At 38.8% G+C, this 17,614-nt stretch overlaps 1 protein-coding gene across 3 annotated transcripts in view; it reads left to right on the top strand.

Annotated features, from left to right (window-relative positions):
• DSCAM (DS cell adhesion molecule) overlaps positions 1 to 17,614 on the top strand; it is a 435,274-nt gene that overhangs the window by 383,081 nt on the left and 34,579 nt on the right. For all 3 annotated transcript variants that reach the window (XM_075710780.1, XM_075710791.1, XM_075710770.1), the window contains exons 26-28: positions 1,317 to 1,607; positions 6,911 to 7,087; positions 14,541 to 14,571. In XM_075710780.1, coding sequence (XP_075566895.1) covers positions 1,317 to 1,607; positions 6,911 to 7,087; positions 14,541 to 14,571 — 499 coding nt within the window. The remainder of the gene's footprint in view (positions 1 to 1,316; positions 1,608 to 6,910; positions 7,088 to 14,540; positions 14,572 to 17,614) is intronic.

Below are 17,614 nucleotides of genomic sequence, written 5' to 3'. Positions count from 1 at the left end.
GAAGTTGAGTGTTGTAGTTTTCTTTTCATAAAAAGTACGGTTTACACCTGCTTCAGATTATGTCCAAATGGTTCATGAGAAAGCAGATCTCCCAACCTTTTGAGTTTCTCTGGGACTTGATACACATGCCTGGAAACTACCTGTGTTACATTTACAGACTGAACCAGGTACTGTGTGATTTAGAATGCTGAGATCATTCTCATTCAAGTAAGACCTCCAGAAGCAACTCTGTCTAAAGCTATTAACAGAGCCAGTAGTTCGTAATACACAGCAGGAATCACCAATTTCTTTTAGATTCCTGTAGAATTTAGAAAAGGGAGTGCATTTTGGTACATCCCTTCAAGGCACAAAAATGGCAAAAAGAGTCTCATTGGATAAGTTATCCTTTATTATATAGAATAAAAAAGCACATTATAGATAATTTTCGTCACATTAGGTGTAACTTTCAATAGCAAAAATATTTTGTTTCTGCTAAGCAAATTGCAATTATACTTTTAAAGTGCTCTGCAGTAATATTTAATATAAATAACATTTGTTGATGACCTGTCTTGTTCACCTACTGTCATTATTTCAATTCTAAGGTGCCATTTTTACTGTCATTACTCCTGTATTGCATAGAACTGTCAAAAAAACTTTAATGTATATGTCAACAGAAACCAACATTTGATCCCAAAGTAGGATAAGTAAGTAGAAATGTCATCCCCTTTCTGAATGGAAACATCATAACTCAGAAATAAAAATTTCAAAGTATATATTATTTTCAAATGTATCATGTGTAATGTCAACATATTAATATTTTAAAAAATTTGATTTTTACTTGCAAGTTCTCCAAAATTGTCATTTTCCGCAAATGAAAGCCTCCATACTCTCAAACAAAATTGTGTTCAATTCCACTTCAAAAGAAGACTAGAGCACCAGTGGACAATCTTCAAGTGTATTTGTCTTCTGGGTATTTCTACATGGTGTTCTGAACCCTTTCTTTTTTGCATAGCAGTGAGCAGGGGTATTTACTGATATGAAGCGTCTGCACTAGATTTACAAGTTGACTCATGCCAGTCCATGCAAACTGGCAAGTCAGGTCCATGCAGAGATGTATGGATATTTTTTTTACATATGGATTTGAAAATCTAGGTTTGTGAGTCTGGCACAAAGTGTGAAAAAAACATTTAAGAAGGGGGGGTGGGGGAAGTTGAATATATAGACATTGAGTTTAAGATCAAGTTAGGATTGTCCTAGAAATTATTCTTTTAATTTTACATTTCTGAGAGTCCTGTATCTGCAATACTTAAGAATTTCACTTGTATCATTGCTTCTAGAGCCACAGTTTTCAAAGGAACAAGAGCTTTTTGCTAGTATCAACACCACGAGAGTGAGGCTGAACCTGATAGGCTGGAATGATGGTGGCTGCCCCATCAACTCCTTCACCCTAGAGTACCGGCCATTTGGGACAACAGTCTGGACAACTGCTCAGCGGACATCCCTGTCAAAGTCCTACATACTGTATGACCTCCAGGAGGCAACCTGGTACGAACTGCAAATGAGAGTATGCAACAGTGCTGGCTGTGCAGAGAAACAAGCTAAATTTGCAACACTCAATTATGATGGCAGTAAGTATATCTTTTTATTTACATGTCTGAGATACTGTTTTTACTCTAGTTTCTTATGTGATTTTTTTGCTTGCCTTTCTTTCTTTTTTCCCCCCATAAACCCATTTTTGAATCTGCTAGCCAAGCTGACAGAGGGGTGACAGTCTCAAAGGCGTAAAATGCTTACTGATTTCATGACAATAGACTGCCGGGCAGAAAAGAGGAATTGTTATTTGTCCTCACTGAGGAAAAGCTCCAGCACCAAAGTCAATCAACCACGAGACATGTAACCATAGGACACTAGGTGTCATTAGTTCCAGTGGTCACAGAAGCACTTGCTAGTATTCCATGCATCTCTTCCATGAAATTTTTGTCTTCAATACAATTAGTTCCTGCAGCCATTCACAGTGGTGAGTGGCCTCATTTCTATTCCATGCAATGTCCTTGTGACACAGCTCAAAACCCATTATGTGACACAACGGAGCAGCTAGCTAGCTTGTCTTCCAGGAAAGCCTCCGGACAACATCCTCCAAGGGCAAAGCAATGGCAATGCTATTATTCCTATTTACACACAAGGGAAAGTGAAACCAATGGCTGTGACAGATGGCTCTGCCCGGCAGCAGGGCACAGGGGATGACGGAATTGTTGCATCCTGCCCTTCTGCCAGGGGTTACTGCCCACCCTGCAAAAGCCACAACATGAGGGTAAGAGCAAACATGCCAATTTGTCAGCCACTCCAGCTCCTATCCTGGCATATTTATTGAAAGTGATGGTGGCACATATGTGCTTCTGCTGACTCTGTAGTGGGAAATGGCCGTATTTCTGGCAAAAAGGCAATACAGATGGCTCCAGATGGCAATCTCTTGAATTGCTCTAGTGTCAATTGCCAGAGCTTTTCTGGAGACATCCAGCATAAAATGTTGTTGTGTCGCCAGGGATACTGTGCTGTATTGTGCAATCACTTGGTGACATCTGTACTGTCAGATTAAACAACAGGACTAGTGAGCAAGTTCAAACAAGAACTGGTAATTGTCCAGCAACAGCACCAAATTGTTAATCGTTCATAACTCTGTGTTGGTAACACCTCTCCCTGCCACAGTTCTGTCCCACACAAACCAGCACTCTCCAGGACAATATCCATGTGTGTTGCAAGGACGAGCAAGCAACAAGGACCATTCCCAGTCAGAAGTATGGGATATGAATCAGGCAGGGTTTAAACCTCTGCACCTTACACATCCTCTAATACTATCCCAGTCTTTGCTCTAGGTACTCATCGGTTGCAGATAATTAACAACACTTGCCCTCACGGGTCACCGTTTTGCACATAGCACACCCCCTCATGTTTTTCTGTGAAAATGTCATTTTGGTAAGCTGCTTCGCAGTCCTCACATTATTTCAGACACTGTAAAAAATTCAGAGAAATATTTTGTCTCAGCACTTTGGAAACCAAGATCCAAGTATTTATTATACAAATGCTGCCAGGTCTTGCCAGGTAGAGGACCTGTTTTACTGATTACTGAACAGTATAGAAGTTGTCAATAATAACTGTATCAAGTATTATGAGTTAATTTCTTGCCACTTTATTTAGCCTATGCCCTTTTCTTTCCAGTATCTTTCTAGAGGCAGCATCTAACTTTCAGCGACCTTTTTTTTTTTTTTTTACATCCATAATTATTGTTACATATATATGACTGGGGCAGACAGTCTTAAGCCATACCCTAAAATGAGTTTATATGAAAATGCAGGTCCAGAGCCTTAAACTCTGGCTGATAACAGTGAAATCAAATGTATGCTTACAATGAACTGATTTGAAATGTTGTCAGGCTCTGCTTTTTGGTTAGGTGATGATACTTACCTTGGTTTCACATACTGTGACCTGCACACCATTTGATTTTTTGCGTTGCTGTATGACAACTTTAAAAGTGAGAAAACAATAAAACAATAAAAATATTTGTAGCATTAAATTTCCTGGGACACTGTTTCTGGTCAGCTGGAAAATGTCTCATTTAGGGCATGGATGGGTTTGTTTGTCAAGCATGCTTTGCCAGGACTATATTGTGCCTTAGAGAGGCAGCATGATGTCAAATACTGACCACAAGGTTGAGAGAGGAAAACATGACTGGAAAAGCAAATTTCAGTTTTCGTTTTCTGAATTTGTTATATTTGATGCAGAACAAAAATGATAAGTTGATTATTATTATGAATGAAAATGAAGACAGTCTATTCCTACATAAGGGATTTCATAGAAGAACTATTTCAGTGCTTCTAAAGCAAAATTTGCGCCTACAAAGTCCGAGCTCCCCATTCATTTGTTCCTTGGTAAGCTGTGTAGGCTTAAGGCACTTCAGAGTTGGAAAATAGCATCTGATTAGAAATCAACATTTTCTATCAATACTTCATGCAGAAATTTTTGCTTTCATAGAGAGTGAATTTTTCATTTACAGAAAGCATGCCAGTGGAAATTTTTGGCCAGATCTGCTTTTGAGTGCTAACACTACCTCTACCATTGATTCGTCTTGTGATGTGAGATTAGTGCCTTACAGCTTCTGGAGGTCACAGCTCCCTTAGGATAAAACAGATACAAGGATAGTACTTTGAAGATTAGATAATACGTGTATGAAAATGCTAGGATACCAAGCGCTAGGAACAAGCTTAGGAGCTTTAGCAGTCTCAAGATAAAGCCTTTGTAAACTTTGTAGAAATCCTTGAGTTACGTGGTCTTTCAGTCTTTTTCTTTGGACTGCAGCAGCTGATTGTTATCTGTGCTAGAGCTCCTGAGAAATATCATGGCTAAGTATCCTTTACCTTAAATCTCTTCATGGTGAATTAGGACAAAAGGTTAATGACAGATCTACCGTGCAGCTTTTGCTTTCCATTCATAGGTATTTCAGCTAACTGTTTTCAGCTTACAGAGTTTTTGACCTTCCTGCCCCTTGTTTTTCAGAACATTTGCACTCAGTACTTAAGGACATATTTTTAGCAATGTGCAGCTGTAGTGTGCAATGCTGCAAAGGAGCTTCCTGACTCAGAGATCAGCTACTCAGTAGCCCTGACCTTAAATCAGATCAGCTTGGTAGCTGCTCTAAACTATGCTAATTGATTCTAGCCCACCAGGGGACTTACTATCCTGAAGAACAGTTAGGACACAGGAAAACACTTGGTAGTCCTAAAGTCATGAGGTGCTATGGGAGATGCTGGAGGGCTGCAACATAGGGGAAAATGGGGTCAGAGACATTCAAATTACAACTTCTGGGAAGCACCAGTAAAGCGGGCTAACAAAGGGTGATGGTGAATTGATCTGGGAACGGGGGAAACCCTCCCAGTTCTTCTGGGACTTTGTTCCGGGAAAAGCTTGGACTATTCCACTACTAGCCAACACCTAGAACAACAACAAATGTTGAAATGGTGTTTTCTCAGTGGATAGCAGGTTCAGTTTTTGGTAATTTCTAATGCAATTGCTGAGTATCCACAAATGGATAATGTGAAGGATATATAAACTTGCAGTATGGGGTTTGGTTTTTTTTTTTTAAATTAAGCTTGTATTGCCTGCATATAACATTACAAGGTTTACACTTTACATGGAAGAACTATGGAAAATGATAATCACTTACCTAAACACTTAAAGTTTAACTGAAATTTAGGCCAGTCTTAATTTGATTTGCATCAAATTATTAAGGAGAGCAAGACATAATTTTAGGTAATTGAAACCAATAGTCCTTAGCCAATGGTCTGTGTGACTTTAATTCAGAGCAAAATTTGTCCCTTTAGTATTCAGGAGGGTTTAGGAGGATTTAGAGACAGTTATTAGTATTACCTTCAGAAGCTTGAAGTTCTTTCCATTTCTTCATCTAATAATTTTCTTTGCCTTTAGAGTAGCTCAAAAACTGTATCTCAGTTAAGACAGGATGAAAAAATCCTCCTGTGTGTTTATTCCAAGAAACAGAAAATTAGAAAAAGAAGGAAAATTGTGGGGAAGAACTGCAATGGAACAGTAGAAAAATACTCAAAATGCAATTGTAAGAAAATAAATTTTCTGAAGTACCTGATACAGGTTTGGATTGTTGTAGGTTTTCTGTTTATCTCCATCCCTTTAGGGAACTACTCGTCTCATTATAGGCAACTCAGATAGCTCTTCTGAAAAAACATGGCTTAGAATTCTACATTTTCACTGTCATTCTGGCACTCCCATTGTACTGCATCATATCACAATTTTTTTTCGGATACTGTATGGTACATAATGAAATATAACTATACCACACAAAGCAGCAATTAAAATGTAAAAAAGGATGTGCCTGTTTTTCTATCTTACCCTCCTAACCTTTTAGCAAGTAGCCACTTTTATGTTTCAGTAGCTGGTTAAAATTGAATAGCTTCCATCGAAAGTCATCACAGTTCACAATACTTGCGTGTTTCTACCCATTTCAAACAAATCTGCATTTTATAGCCTCATTTGTGGTTGCATTCAGCAGCTTAATAGTAATCAGGAAATGAGTGAGAAGCCTTCCATGACTAAACAGCCTTCCAAAGAAAGTGCTGCATTCTTCTCACGTCCTTTGGAAGTAAAGAAAAAAAGAATTTAAAAGTTCAAGTATTATGTATCACCAGGAAGCCAGGTATATTCAAAATGCAAATATGTCCCAAAATGAAAAAGTGAGCTGCCTGCCGATGCCAGTAGTTTGTAGATTCATTTCCCTCATTTCACTCTCAAAATTTGATTGTTTCTATCCAGTGTTACTCTCCCGTTTTACTGATGAGTATAATGTCAGATGCTCTTTAGCAAATTAGCATCAGGTTGGCTATCTGAATTTCAAATCAATGTCACTGCTCCACCCCTAAGACATAAGAATGTTTCTGTGCAAAGGATTCATCTGATGTATGCAGCACAAAATGAACTTTGTCAAATACGTTCCTTACAAAGAAAAGGCCAGCAGAAAGTATGAATATGTCGCAGCAGTGCTATTTTCCCATAGTAAAGAGTAATATACATAGGTAGTAATTCTCAGATCTCTTACAGCTTTGTAATTATTTAATTTGACTTAAAAATAATTATAGTATTTGACTGTGTAATGGGCATGGTTTTCCTTCGTCAGTGAATGCACCTCTTCTTGATTTCTGATAATCTATGAGTCTCTGCAGTCAGTACCTTGTTACTAGCATGACTGGTTATGTGTGCATGGCCATTACACATGCAAACAGCATCCTGAACATGACAAATACTTCTTAATGTTCTGCATGCAGCTGAAGCATATAACATGCCTTATTCCCTGAGAACTCAATCTTTTGTCTTCATTAATAGGCATCTAATATCATGACACTGTTTCCAGGTACAATCCCTCCACTCATTAAGTCAGTTGTGCAAAGTGAGGAAGGGCTGGCAACCAACGAAGGGCTGAAGATGCTGGTGACCATTTCCTGTATCTTGGTTGGGGTCCTGCTGCTTTTTGTGATGCTGCTGATCGTGCGGAGGAGGAGGAGGGAGCAGAGACTGAAGAGGCTGCGAGGTAAGATGAGAGCTGCGACACTTATTTCTGCATATGCATACTCCCTGAACATGGAGGTACAAGTGGGGCTGCACATGACCAAACTGTTCAATCCCCAGTTGGTGGCATTTTCCTGCAATACGTAACAGACATGAGACAACAAAACATACATGTTTTCTACAGGAATTTCTTCTTTTTCATTTGGTAGTAAGTTTCTAAAAAATTATTCTTGTATTCATTGTTATTATTTTGCATGGGGTAAATGAAGATAATTCTCATGTGTTGGTGTTTGTTTGTTTTTCTTTTTTTGTTGTTGCTGTGTTCCCTTGTGAATAGTCTCGATAACCTAAAATCGTATTTTTTTCGAAGTGTAAAATCAGATGTTCTGAAGGTGGGGGGATTTCAGTTTTCCAGCAGATGCAAACCATGATTCCAGAATTATAAAACGAAAGTAGCCACATGTTAGTAGGCTAGAAAACACAACCAGATATTCTCAGATTTGTTACCACATCTTTTCCCCTATGATGTGTTATAACAGAACTGTTACAACAACACTTCATTGTTCACTGACCTTTCATTGTCGCTGATCTGTACTTTTCTCTAATCCTTACTCAAATTCAGGTGTTTGCTATGTGAATAGATTTTAGATCTGTGAATTCATTCAATTCTACCAATCTCCTAGTAAATACCCCTGGTTGAGCCACAGTCAGGTTTTTGACTCTTGCAGTCTGCCACTTCTGCACTTGGCCCTGCAGGTTTTGCAGTAGCACACAACAGCAGACCTTACACTGAAGGTGTTTGGGAAAAAGCCTTTCAAATTACACACTGAATAAATAGTAAAGTGATTTATCATCTGCAAAAATAAGTCTAATAATTTCCAAGAGCCACCAAATTGTGTAGTTATTTGTATTTTAACCAAAATATGATCATGATACGTATGAAAACCAAGCCCAACCCTGTGTATTCCTTTCTCACCCTAGCATCTACTCATCTCTCTTTTGGGTCTCATTTTGTCTTTTATAACAATATCATGGCTGTTTTTGCAAAAAAAAGACAGAGATACAGGGCTCTTAGGCATGGGCAAATTTGTAGATCAAATTGGACAACGAGCCTTATGGTTCATACACAGCTCTGGAAATCAGGGCATCTGGATGCTTTAGCTTGTATAATTATTATCTCATTCAAAATCTTTTAAGTAATTTACTTCTGTGCATTTTTTTTCATCAAAAAAGTGGTGGGTTAAGGGTGAAGAAAGTGTTGTCTTATCTTCTCAGAAACACTGTGGAATTCCATCCAGTAACGAGGAGGATATTTTGAGCTCCTTTGCTCCAGGAAATGATGGCTGAGCACGCCTAGATTTTCATGGTTAATTTACAAGTATTCTTGAGTTACAGTCCCTTAAGGAAGGCTGATGATGACTGGCCAGCATGGCTTTTGCATAACCTAAGACTTCTCTGAATTTTTTCCTCTCAGAATATAGGGATTTAGAAAAATATCTGATCTTCACTTAAACATAGGCAGTGACAAAGAATTCATCAGTACTTTTGATAAAAGTCATCAGTGTTTAACTACCATTTCTTTAAAAGTTGCGTCTCACTTCTTATCTGAGTTTGTCAAGCTACAGCTTGACAACCCAGCCATCTGGTCCTGTTACACTTCTGTCTGCCATACAGGGACTGAAGTTCTTTTTTTGTATTATATTTTCAGTCTCTGAGGATATTCCTTTTACATGGTGGTAACCAAGTAATTTCTTAATGTTTTCATTGGTAAATGAAACAGATGGATCTTCTTTAATTTTTCTCTGTAGTTTTCCCATCATTTATTAATTTCATGGCTTTTATCTGGTCCCTTTGCAATCTTTAAGTAGCTTGCCTCATCTGTGTGTGCTAGAAATTAACATAGTATTCCAAGAACAGACATATAAGCATCAGACAGAGAGGTAACAGCCTTCCTTCTTTCCCTTTATGGTCTTCTGTCTGTATCTGCAAGCGTCACCTTTTTGGGTACAGCATTATTTTAAGAGTTTGCATTTAACATCTTATCCATTGAGATCATCTGACAATTCTCTGATGATGGTGCAACAGGATAACATTCTCCATTGTATAGCTATGGCTTGTGTTCTTGATATATGACCTTATACTAATACAGATACATTGCTAACTTGTGGCCAGCCTACCTGATGATCCAGATTGTTATGCCTTAGTGACCTGGCATTTTCATTATATTTTAGCTACCTAATTCTTGTGTCATTTTCCAACTTTTATCAGACATTATTTCATTTACTCCAGACCACTGATAAAAGTACCAATGGTGTGATGTCCCATGGTGCATGATGAAAAGAAATACTAAACAATGATTCTCTTCTTAAAATTGTATTTGGAATATGTTGAAACCCATGTGAAATGGCTGCTGTGTTAATTTTTTGCATCATGCTACTTTGTTATTAAAATATTTTGAGGTACCAAAACTTTGCTCTAGAGACATATAAATATAATATTTTAATGTTATTTAATTGTATCTCAGTGAGAGTTTTTTCAATGTCATCAATTTTCAGTGGATTTTAATCTAATTTTTAAAAAATCCACTTTGTTTGACATGGATGATTGACCACAAGCCTATATTTATTGGCCTCAGTTATTCCATCTCCTTTAATTCATTTCATCAAACTTCATTCCATTTTTTTCATCATTTTGCTCATTGCTAAGATCATATTGATAGGACTTCAAAAATTCAGATTTTTTTTGTTCATTCATTTTGAAGACTGATCCCATGTTAGCCATTTTCTACTCTTCTGGAGGTTACTTCATGTTCTAAAAGTCTTACTAACAATCAGTATTGCTGTTCCAGAGAACTCCTTAGTAAATTCTCTAAAAAAATCCTATGTGAAAGCTTTTCTGATGTCCTAACTAAAAAAAAAGTTCTGCTCTATTAGTTGCTGTTTCATCTGAATTAGTTTTGAAATTGAAATCCTGTCATTGTCACTTGATATACATCACCTGGTGGGGTTTCTTTGAGTCACAGGACTCATTTTTCTTAAATCATGGTTCCGCCATCAACTTTCCTCTAGTCTACATCAGAAATAATAGTTTCCACAGTAGAACCTTCTAAAAAAAATTATACAAGATACAAATGTAATTCTTGCTTTTGTGACTCCAGAAGATGTGTTTTGTTTGAACCTGCTTGAAAAAAAGGAGTGGGAATCGCAGATTTATTTGCAGTACATTCTGCAGGCAAACATTATTGTCTGTGCTTATAGACAATGGGTATGTAGTTCCAGTTTCTGTGGGGTAAAATGTAGCTTAAGAACGGCAGTCTCTTCATTCTGAATCCTTTTATTCCTTATTTTAACATGTAATGACAGGTAAACCTTTGTCTTCCTCCTGTGTCACACCCAGTATGATTTATTTCTTCAGGAGCACTCTGTTTAGAAAGAAAGTGTAGTTTTCAGCAAAGCCCTGATTTTTGCCCAGTTTAGTAGTTCCACAGGTCAGGTCACAAGAAGGTCAATTGACTGCTGGAGTTCATGCAGCCATTCAGTAGGTCAGCGCATATTATAACAGTGTATATTATAACAGAGAAACCTGATGACTTACCACTCTTTCTCCTTACCATTAACCTAGTTGCACTGCTACCATAATAGTTTTCCTTTTGTTTTTAAATCCAGCTCACCTTAATCCAAGCAGAAAGTATCAGCGTGGCATGATAGTTCAGAAGTGGCAGCATGCAATTTAAAACTGTATCACAGCCCCTGATTTCCCAGGGGGCAAGCCAAACGTGTTAGGAATTTTAAAAGGTGGCTGCCCCAGCAAATGGAAGTGAGGGCTGTCGCTGGGTAGGTGCCTGTCGGTGCAGTCGTGCATCACACCCACAGTGAGGAGCAGTTTGTCTTTCTCACTAAGGCATGAGGTGATGCTTGGCTGGAGCAGGAGATCGCCCGCTTCACTTTGTCATTCATGGCGTCCCTGAGCCCTGTTTTCCCCACCTGAAAGCTGGAAGATAGGACACTGGCAGGGTTACTGACTCATTCTATGAAGTATCCTCAATTTACTGATCAAAAGTGAAATGTAGGAAATCCACATTACAATCTGTAGTCTATACTCATTTGTTTGTGAAACTAGCATTTCTCCTGTATCCGATGTTTTGGACACACTATTATCATATTCAGTTGCTTTTAGGCTTCTGGTCTTTGCTTTGACAGATACATAAGATCCCTTATCTTCTTGGGACATTTGTTTTGGTCCAGTCCTACACTAACCTGTGTGCCCAGTACAGACATCATTAACTACAGTAGTGCTGCTGACCATTGTAATAATCTGCTTGAATAATTAGTACATTTAAACCCTGCTGACGGAGTTACTTTTTTTTCTGCAGTGCTTCTTCATTCAACTTCTGACATGTAACATGATCTTGCATGATGCCTCATGTTATTTCTGATTGAAGATGCACAGTCTCCTTTGCACCACTTTGACCAAGAATGCACATATGTTAATGATCATTTGAGTATGTGCCACATACATTTAATGGTGAGAATGTAACATTTTTTCCAGATGCATCATGGAACGCAGCTATATGCTGTACAGCACCTGAGAACATGTGAGGGAGGTTGTTTGTCATTTAATCCTGGTGAACAAATCTAAAAAGCAAGCTGAACAACATTGGGCCAAGCGACCTTCAACTTTGTCCCTTCAGCTTTTCTTGATTTGTGAATTACTTCCACAAGTATCCATAGTCTTCACTTAAGGAGGCAGTAATTTCTTCACAAAAGCTGCTAGCTGAATGAAAACATTTGCATATTAAATCACCCTTATTATGTGTGCCAGAGGGGGAATTTGCGCATAGTCTGCTCATGATCCTAGTGCTGCTATAATAACAAGAAACATCATAAAGTTTGCTGAAAAAAACATGACTTAGAACCAGAGCTTCATTTTTTTTGTATTCTTCAAAAGAACTGGGTCCCTAGAAGTCAGTCACAAAACCATCTCTGACGTCATTGGGAGCAGCAGCATTGGTAGTTTGGTTTATGAGTGATGATAAATACATTGTCATCTACTATATAGTACCACTTGTAAGAGTGTTAACAGCAAAAGGCTATCCCAAAGTGAAAAATAGAAAGTCTGAATGCCTAAATGGAACACTGTTTGGATTCAATGGGACATCTCAGATGAAGGGTCCTTCCCTCCACCATGTGCAATGCTTTGTGCTGAAAAGGGATAGGGGAAGGTTAAAAATAAAGAGGTGGAGCGAACAGACCTAGAGGAAGCACAGAATTTCAGCTTCTCCAGTAGTAGGTGAGGAATAAAGCTTAAGACAGGCAAGCTGGCATAGCGTCAGAGAAACAGAATGTAGAAAGCAGATGGAAGGGGTTTTGCTGAGGGGTTTTTTATGAATAAAAAGAGCTCTTCATCCATTCCTTTTAAAAATGGATACAAATGTAGCCAGAGCAATTAATATAGTGGTTTGTTTCTGCCTGCATCCTCTGAATTTTAAAGGCAGGATAATAGGATCACAAGCAAGGAAATTGTTGCAGGTGTAGGAGACCCAAGAGGTGATTAAGGAATAAAAAAGCTGAGATGGAGAAAACAAAGACAAATTCAGTAAATGTCTTGGCAGGTGCTGGGAGATTTACAAGCAGCAGATAAAAGAAGAAATTTAAAGTTTCATGTAATAGGAGAGTTGCTTGAAGACTCAGAACTTTGAATTGTTTTCTTCTCAGATTTGCTTCACTTGGTTGCACAAAAGGCTGCTTTGTTGCTGTGTGATATGCTTAAGGACTCTGGATTCAGCATTTTTAAGGGAGTTTGTTTAGCAGCAGACTGCAGGAGAACAAAGCATAGCTGCCTGTTTTCGCTGAATGCTACAGAAATTATTATATTATGTCAATAAAGATTTACAGAAAGCTACCTGAAGAACACTGGGTGAGCCAACCTTCAGCTGTATCTTTTGATCTGATAAGCATCAGGGTAATTATATCCCCAAAGGATTTTATGCTAAGAATAACAGCAATGACAACAGGAGGAGGAATGTTTCTCTTTCAGCAGCACCTCATTTTGCAGGGCTGATCCAGGTGGGAATAAGCCATCTCCTGTTTTGTGTACATACTGTCCTCGGAAGACTCAGTAGTGCTTCTGAATTATTGCTGGTGGAAAATCATTCATATCTGAGAGCAACCAAACAAGCTGAGTCCTTGGAGACTTCCCTTGCTCAGACCTTCGTGCAGTTAGGTTTGGTTTGGAAATGGCAGGCTGGCAACTGCTCATCCAGTTTGGGTTTGGCTCCTGCCCAGAGGTGGATGAGGTGGGCCTGTGTGAACCTCATGAGGTTCAACAAGGCCAAGTGCAAGGTCCTGCACCTGGGACGGGGCAACCCCCGGTATCAGTACAGGTTGGGGGATGAAGAGATTGAGAGCAGCCCTGCGGAGAGGGACTTGGGGGTACTGGTGGATGAAAAGCTGGACATGAGCCGGCAATGTGCGCTTGCAGCCCAGAAAGCCAACCGTATCCTGGGCTGCATCAAAAGCAGCATGGCCAGCAGGTCGAGGGAGGGGATTCTGCCCCTCTACTCTGCTCTGGGGAGACCTCACATGGAGTACTGCGTCCAGCTCTGGGGCCCTCAGCACAAGAAGGACATGGACCTGTTGGAGCGGGTCCAGAAGAGGGCCACCAAAATGATCCAAGGGCTGGAACACCTCTCCTGTGAGGCCAGGCTGAGAGAGTTGGGATTGTTCAGCCTAGAGAAGAGAAGACTGCGAGGAGACCTTATTGCGACCTTCCAGTACTTAAAGGGGGCCTACAGGAAAGATGGGGAGAATCTTTTTAATAAGGCCTGTTGTGACAGGACAAGGAATAATGGATTTAAACTAAAGAAGAATAGATTTAGACTAGACATTAGAAAGAAGTTTTTTACAATGAGGGTGGTGAAGCACTGGAACAGGTTGCCCAGGGAGGTGGTAGAGGCCCCATCCTTGGCAACATTGCAGGTCAGGTTGGATGGGGCTCCGAGCAACCTGATCTGGTTAAAGCTGTCCCTGCTCACTGCAGGGGGGTTGGGCTAGATGACCTCTAAAGGTCCCTTCCAACCCAAACCATTCTATGATTCTATGATTCTATTTCTGTCTCCTTGCCTTTTCTTCCTTCCTCCTTGTTCACTTGCTAACCATGGCATGAAGAAACAAAGATCACCAGTATTTGTTAAACTGTTCCTACTTCTAATAAATTTCTGTGTTTTTTTCTAGTTAAGCCAATGGTAGCTTGTACTTTAAGCATCTTTGGTGCTACTGAGGAACTAAACGGGGCTCTCTGGGGCAGAAATGCAGTTTCAGCAAAAGTAGAGACTTTTAGGGATGATTTTATTCTTACCACTGATCTTAGAAACAACAGTGGTCTTACATTTGGCCAATTCAAATCACTTACTTCCTAATAATCCATCTATCAAATAGATTTTCATTTGTGATGACATTTCTTCTATTTTCTTCTAGATGCAAAGAGTTTGGCTGAAATGCTTATGAGGTAAGAATAGATTTAATGTTTTTAAATTGAAAATGTCTGTCAACTATGGCATCATATTTGAAAATTATTATAGGGACAAACTGAGAAGTAAACATTCTTCCTAATTCCTTTTTCAAAACACACCATTGGACTCTTAAGAGCTAGGACACATTGTTGGTTAGAAATGGGAGAAAAAAGACAATTTGGGGACAGTATCTGTGAAGGAATACAGTGGTAAAAAACCTGAGAACTCTTGTGTTAGTCAATTAAATTATAGAAGCTATGTAGGTCCATTTGCACATTTTTCCTATTCAGAAAAACATTTTTATAATATGTAGCAAAGTAGTTGCTCTTCAGAGATCATCTGATTGAAGGCAGTAAGTGCCTGGATGCGAATATCTCTAAACTTTACAGTTATATTTGTGTAATTCACTATTGCTAGCTGCTTATACCCGAAGGTATAGAAGAGCAGGTAAATCCATTTATTATTTTTCAGTTCTGTTCCATCAGCTCAGCATCCAGAAATCTAATTCAGTTGTTGAATTGCAACAGAATGACTATTCTGGCACCACAATTCTTTCAAAGATGGAAATTTCATATCTTCAATGTTTATTGTTTTGTCTGGGGAAAATATTGAACTTTAAAACTGCTGCATATATTTGAAAACGGGATCACCAAGGGATTATTTTTAAGTTCAAATGAGTTTTGGTTTGCTAGAAAATCTTTTTATTTTTAAACAACAAATTTGAGAATGTCATAGATATTTTACCAATGAACCGTACTCTAAACTTCCTCACCCATGATAAACTTCACCTGCTATTGTAAGAATATACTTGCCAAAGACACGGTGACAAATGGTTTTAGTGTAAACGCAACTCTATGCCATCAGTCTGCAAATACATCTGAATAGTCCTACTGATGTTAACAAGACCGGTCATGCAGGTCAGCTCATACCTTTTCTATCTGCCAGTTAGGTCATACCCTTCCTATCTGCCCTGCTAGCAGCAGATTGCAGGATTAAGCAAGTTCAGGAAGATACACATTGATATTTTTTGGTGTCGCAAAAACCAGCACAGATTAGCATCTGCAGCAAATCTGTTCACTAAAGAAACCCAGCACAGACTCCTGGATGAAGATATTCAGTCCCAGTGACAACCACACATAACACCTCTGCAAAACTGGTAAACCTCTGCCTGAACCCTGGTTAGCTTCACTAGTCCTGTCGCCGCCTCTGCAAGGCCATTTCAGAGTCTCATTCGTCTGACACTTGGAAAACTTTATGAAACTGCCAGCACAAGTGCCCAGTTTTGACCCATTTTTTCCTCCGCCAATGTTGACCTTCAAATTAAAGAGCTTCTTTTGCCTTTCCCGCCTGACGCACTCAGAGAGCAGTCAGGTTGTTTCCCAGCTTTTAGTTCAGAGCTGTTTTTCTAGGTAACTCATCTGCCACCATTTCTTTTTGCTCTTCCTTTCACCAGCATTGAAATTTGGTCATCAGGTCACTTTCTCCCATCTCATTTATTAACAAATAATCTTGTTTCTATTAAATAGTCATATTTTATTCTTCTCTTCTGAAAGTGTGAACAAAGGCAAATGACTATTAAAACAGGGCTTTAGAGGAAGTAGGGGATAAAGGACTACATTTGCAGATGTGTTGTAACTTGGAGCTCTCAAAGTGATGCTGTTTTGGGGGAGCCTGCTTTCTACAGGCTAAATGCTCTGTCATTTGTGATAAATCTGTGAAATACCTCCAACCAAAACCTGAGCTACCCACCATCACTAGATGTTCCTGAAGTTTTAGCATGTTAATACTCAAAGGATGATAAGCCCTCTCCAAAGCAACAGTCACATATTATAAAATTCCTGATATTTTATATCTTTTAGATTTCAAAAAAATCTGCTATGATACAAATACCAAGAAAAAGGGTATGCCATGGGTTGTGCCTTGCTGTTTAAGTATTGGACAGAGAGCAGAAAAGATGATTCCTTGCTTGGTAGGAAGGTGTGAGGGATGGAGAGAGCTTTGTGTATATTTCCCTTTGAGGAGATTTTTATGAGTGTGTGTAAAGCAGATTAAGAATGGAGCTTTAGTCTTTGCTTTGAAAGTTGCTGGCTTTGGCTGTGTAAGTCAAATGTCTGGGGAGCAGGATAAGCCCCAGAAGTTAGTAGTTTAACAGAAGCTGCACAAATTGTTGCTGATACCTTAAACTCACAAATAAAAAATCCCTGCTGCTGTGCAATCACAGCTTTTTTATGTTTCTTTTGGGTGAAAGCATGGGTCCAGCCAACTTCTTTGTAACAGTTCACTGTGAATCAGTGTAGTAACTGACAGAGCTTTCTAATTTTGAACACAAGGTGAGGAATATTTTCTCCCCAAATATTCCTTTGTCAGGCTGATTACTTACAAGATTTAGTTTTCCATGTTTTTACAACAACTGGCTTAGACATCAGGAAACCATGAGGTGCCTGACTCTCTGCCAAGGACCCAGAATGACTTTGGGTTTACAGAGCACCATATTTAAACCCTTTACATAACTAGCTTGATAGGTTTAACCCTCTGCTGTGCATACAGATATTTTCAGTCACTCAAGTAAGTATTTTTTATTTTTTATCCAATATTTATATTTAATTTATATATATAACCTAAAATTAATAATTATATTTATATTTAATGTTTATTTTTTTATTTTTTATCCAGAAAGATTATTTAAAAGGGGGTATTCTTTTAACTATGCACACTTTCAAAATACCTTATACATTGTACTTCCTTTGGAAAAAGGCCCATTTATCCACAGTCTGTACATAACAGCTGTACTCAATGGGACCCAAAGACCCACATACCCAAGTATCTGCCTTTCATAGTGGCCAAAAGCAGACACTTTGGTAGAGTAAAAGACTATAGCAAATGCATACGGACTCATTCCCCAGACAGGCTCCCAGTCTGTAACAGTTTGGAGCTCAGAGATTCATTGAACCTGAGGGAGTCAATTGTATTATACACAGATCCTTACAAGGTCTGACAGGTAAAGAATAACCATAGCACATGTTTAAGTTTGGGAATTTT

Source organism: Pelecanus crispus, chromosome 1, assembly GCF_030463565.1.
Source record: "Pelecanus crispus isolate bPelCri1 chromosome 1, bPelCri1.pri, whole genome shotgun sequence".
In the NCBI taxonomy this organism is placed as follows: Eukaryota; Metazoa; Chordata; class Aves; order Pelecaniformes; family Pelecanidae; genus Pelecanus; species Pelecanus crispus.
Note: the sequence above shows the minus strand (reverse complement) of the source record. Positions and strands in the feature narration are given on the sequence as shown.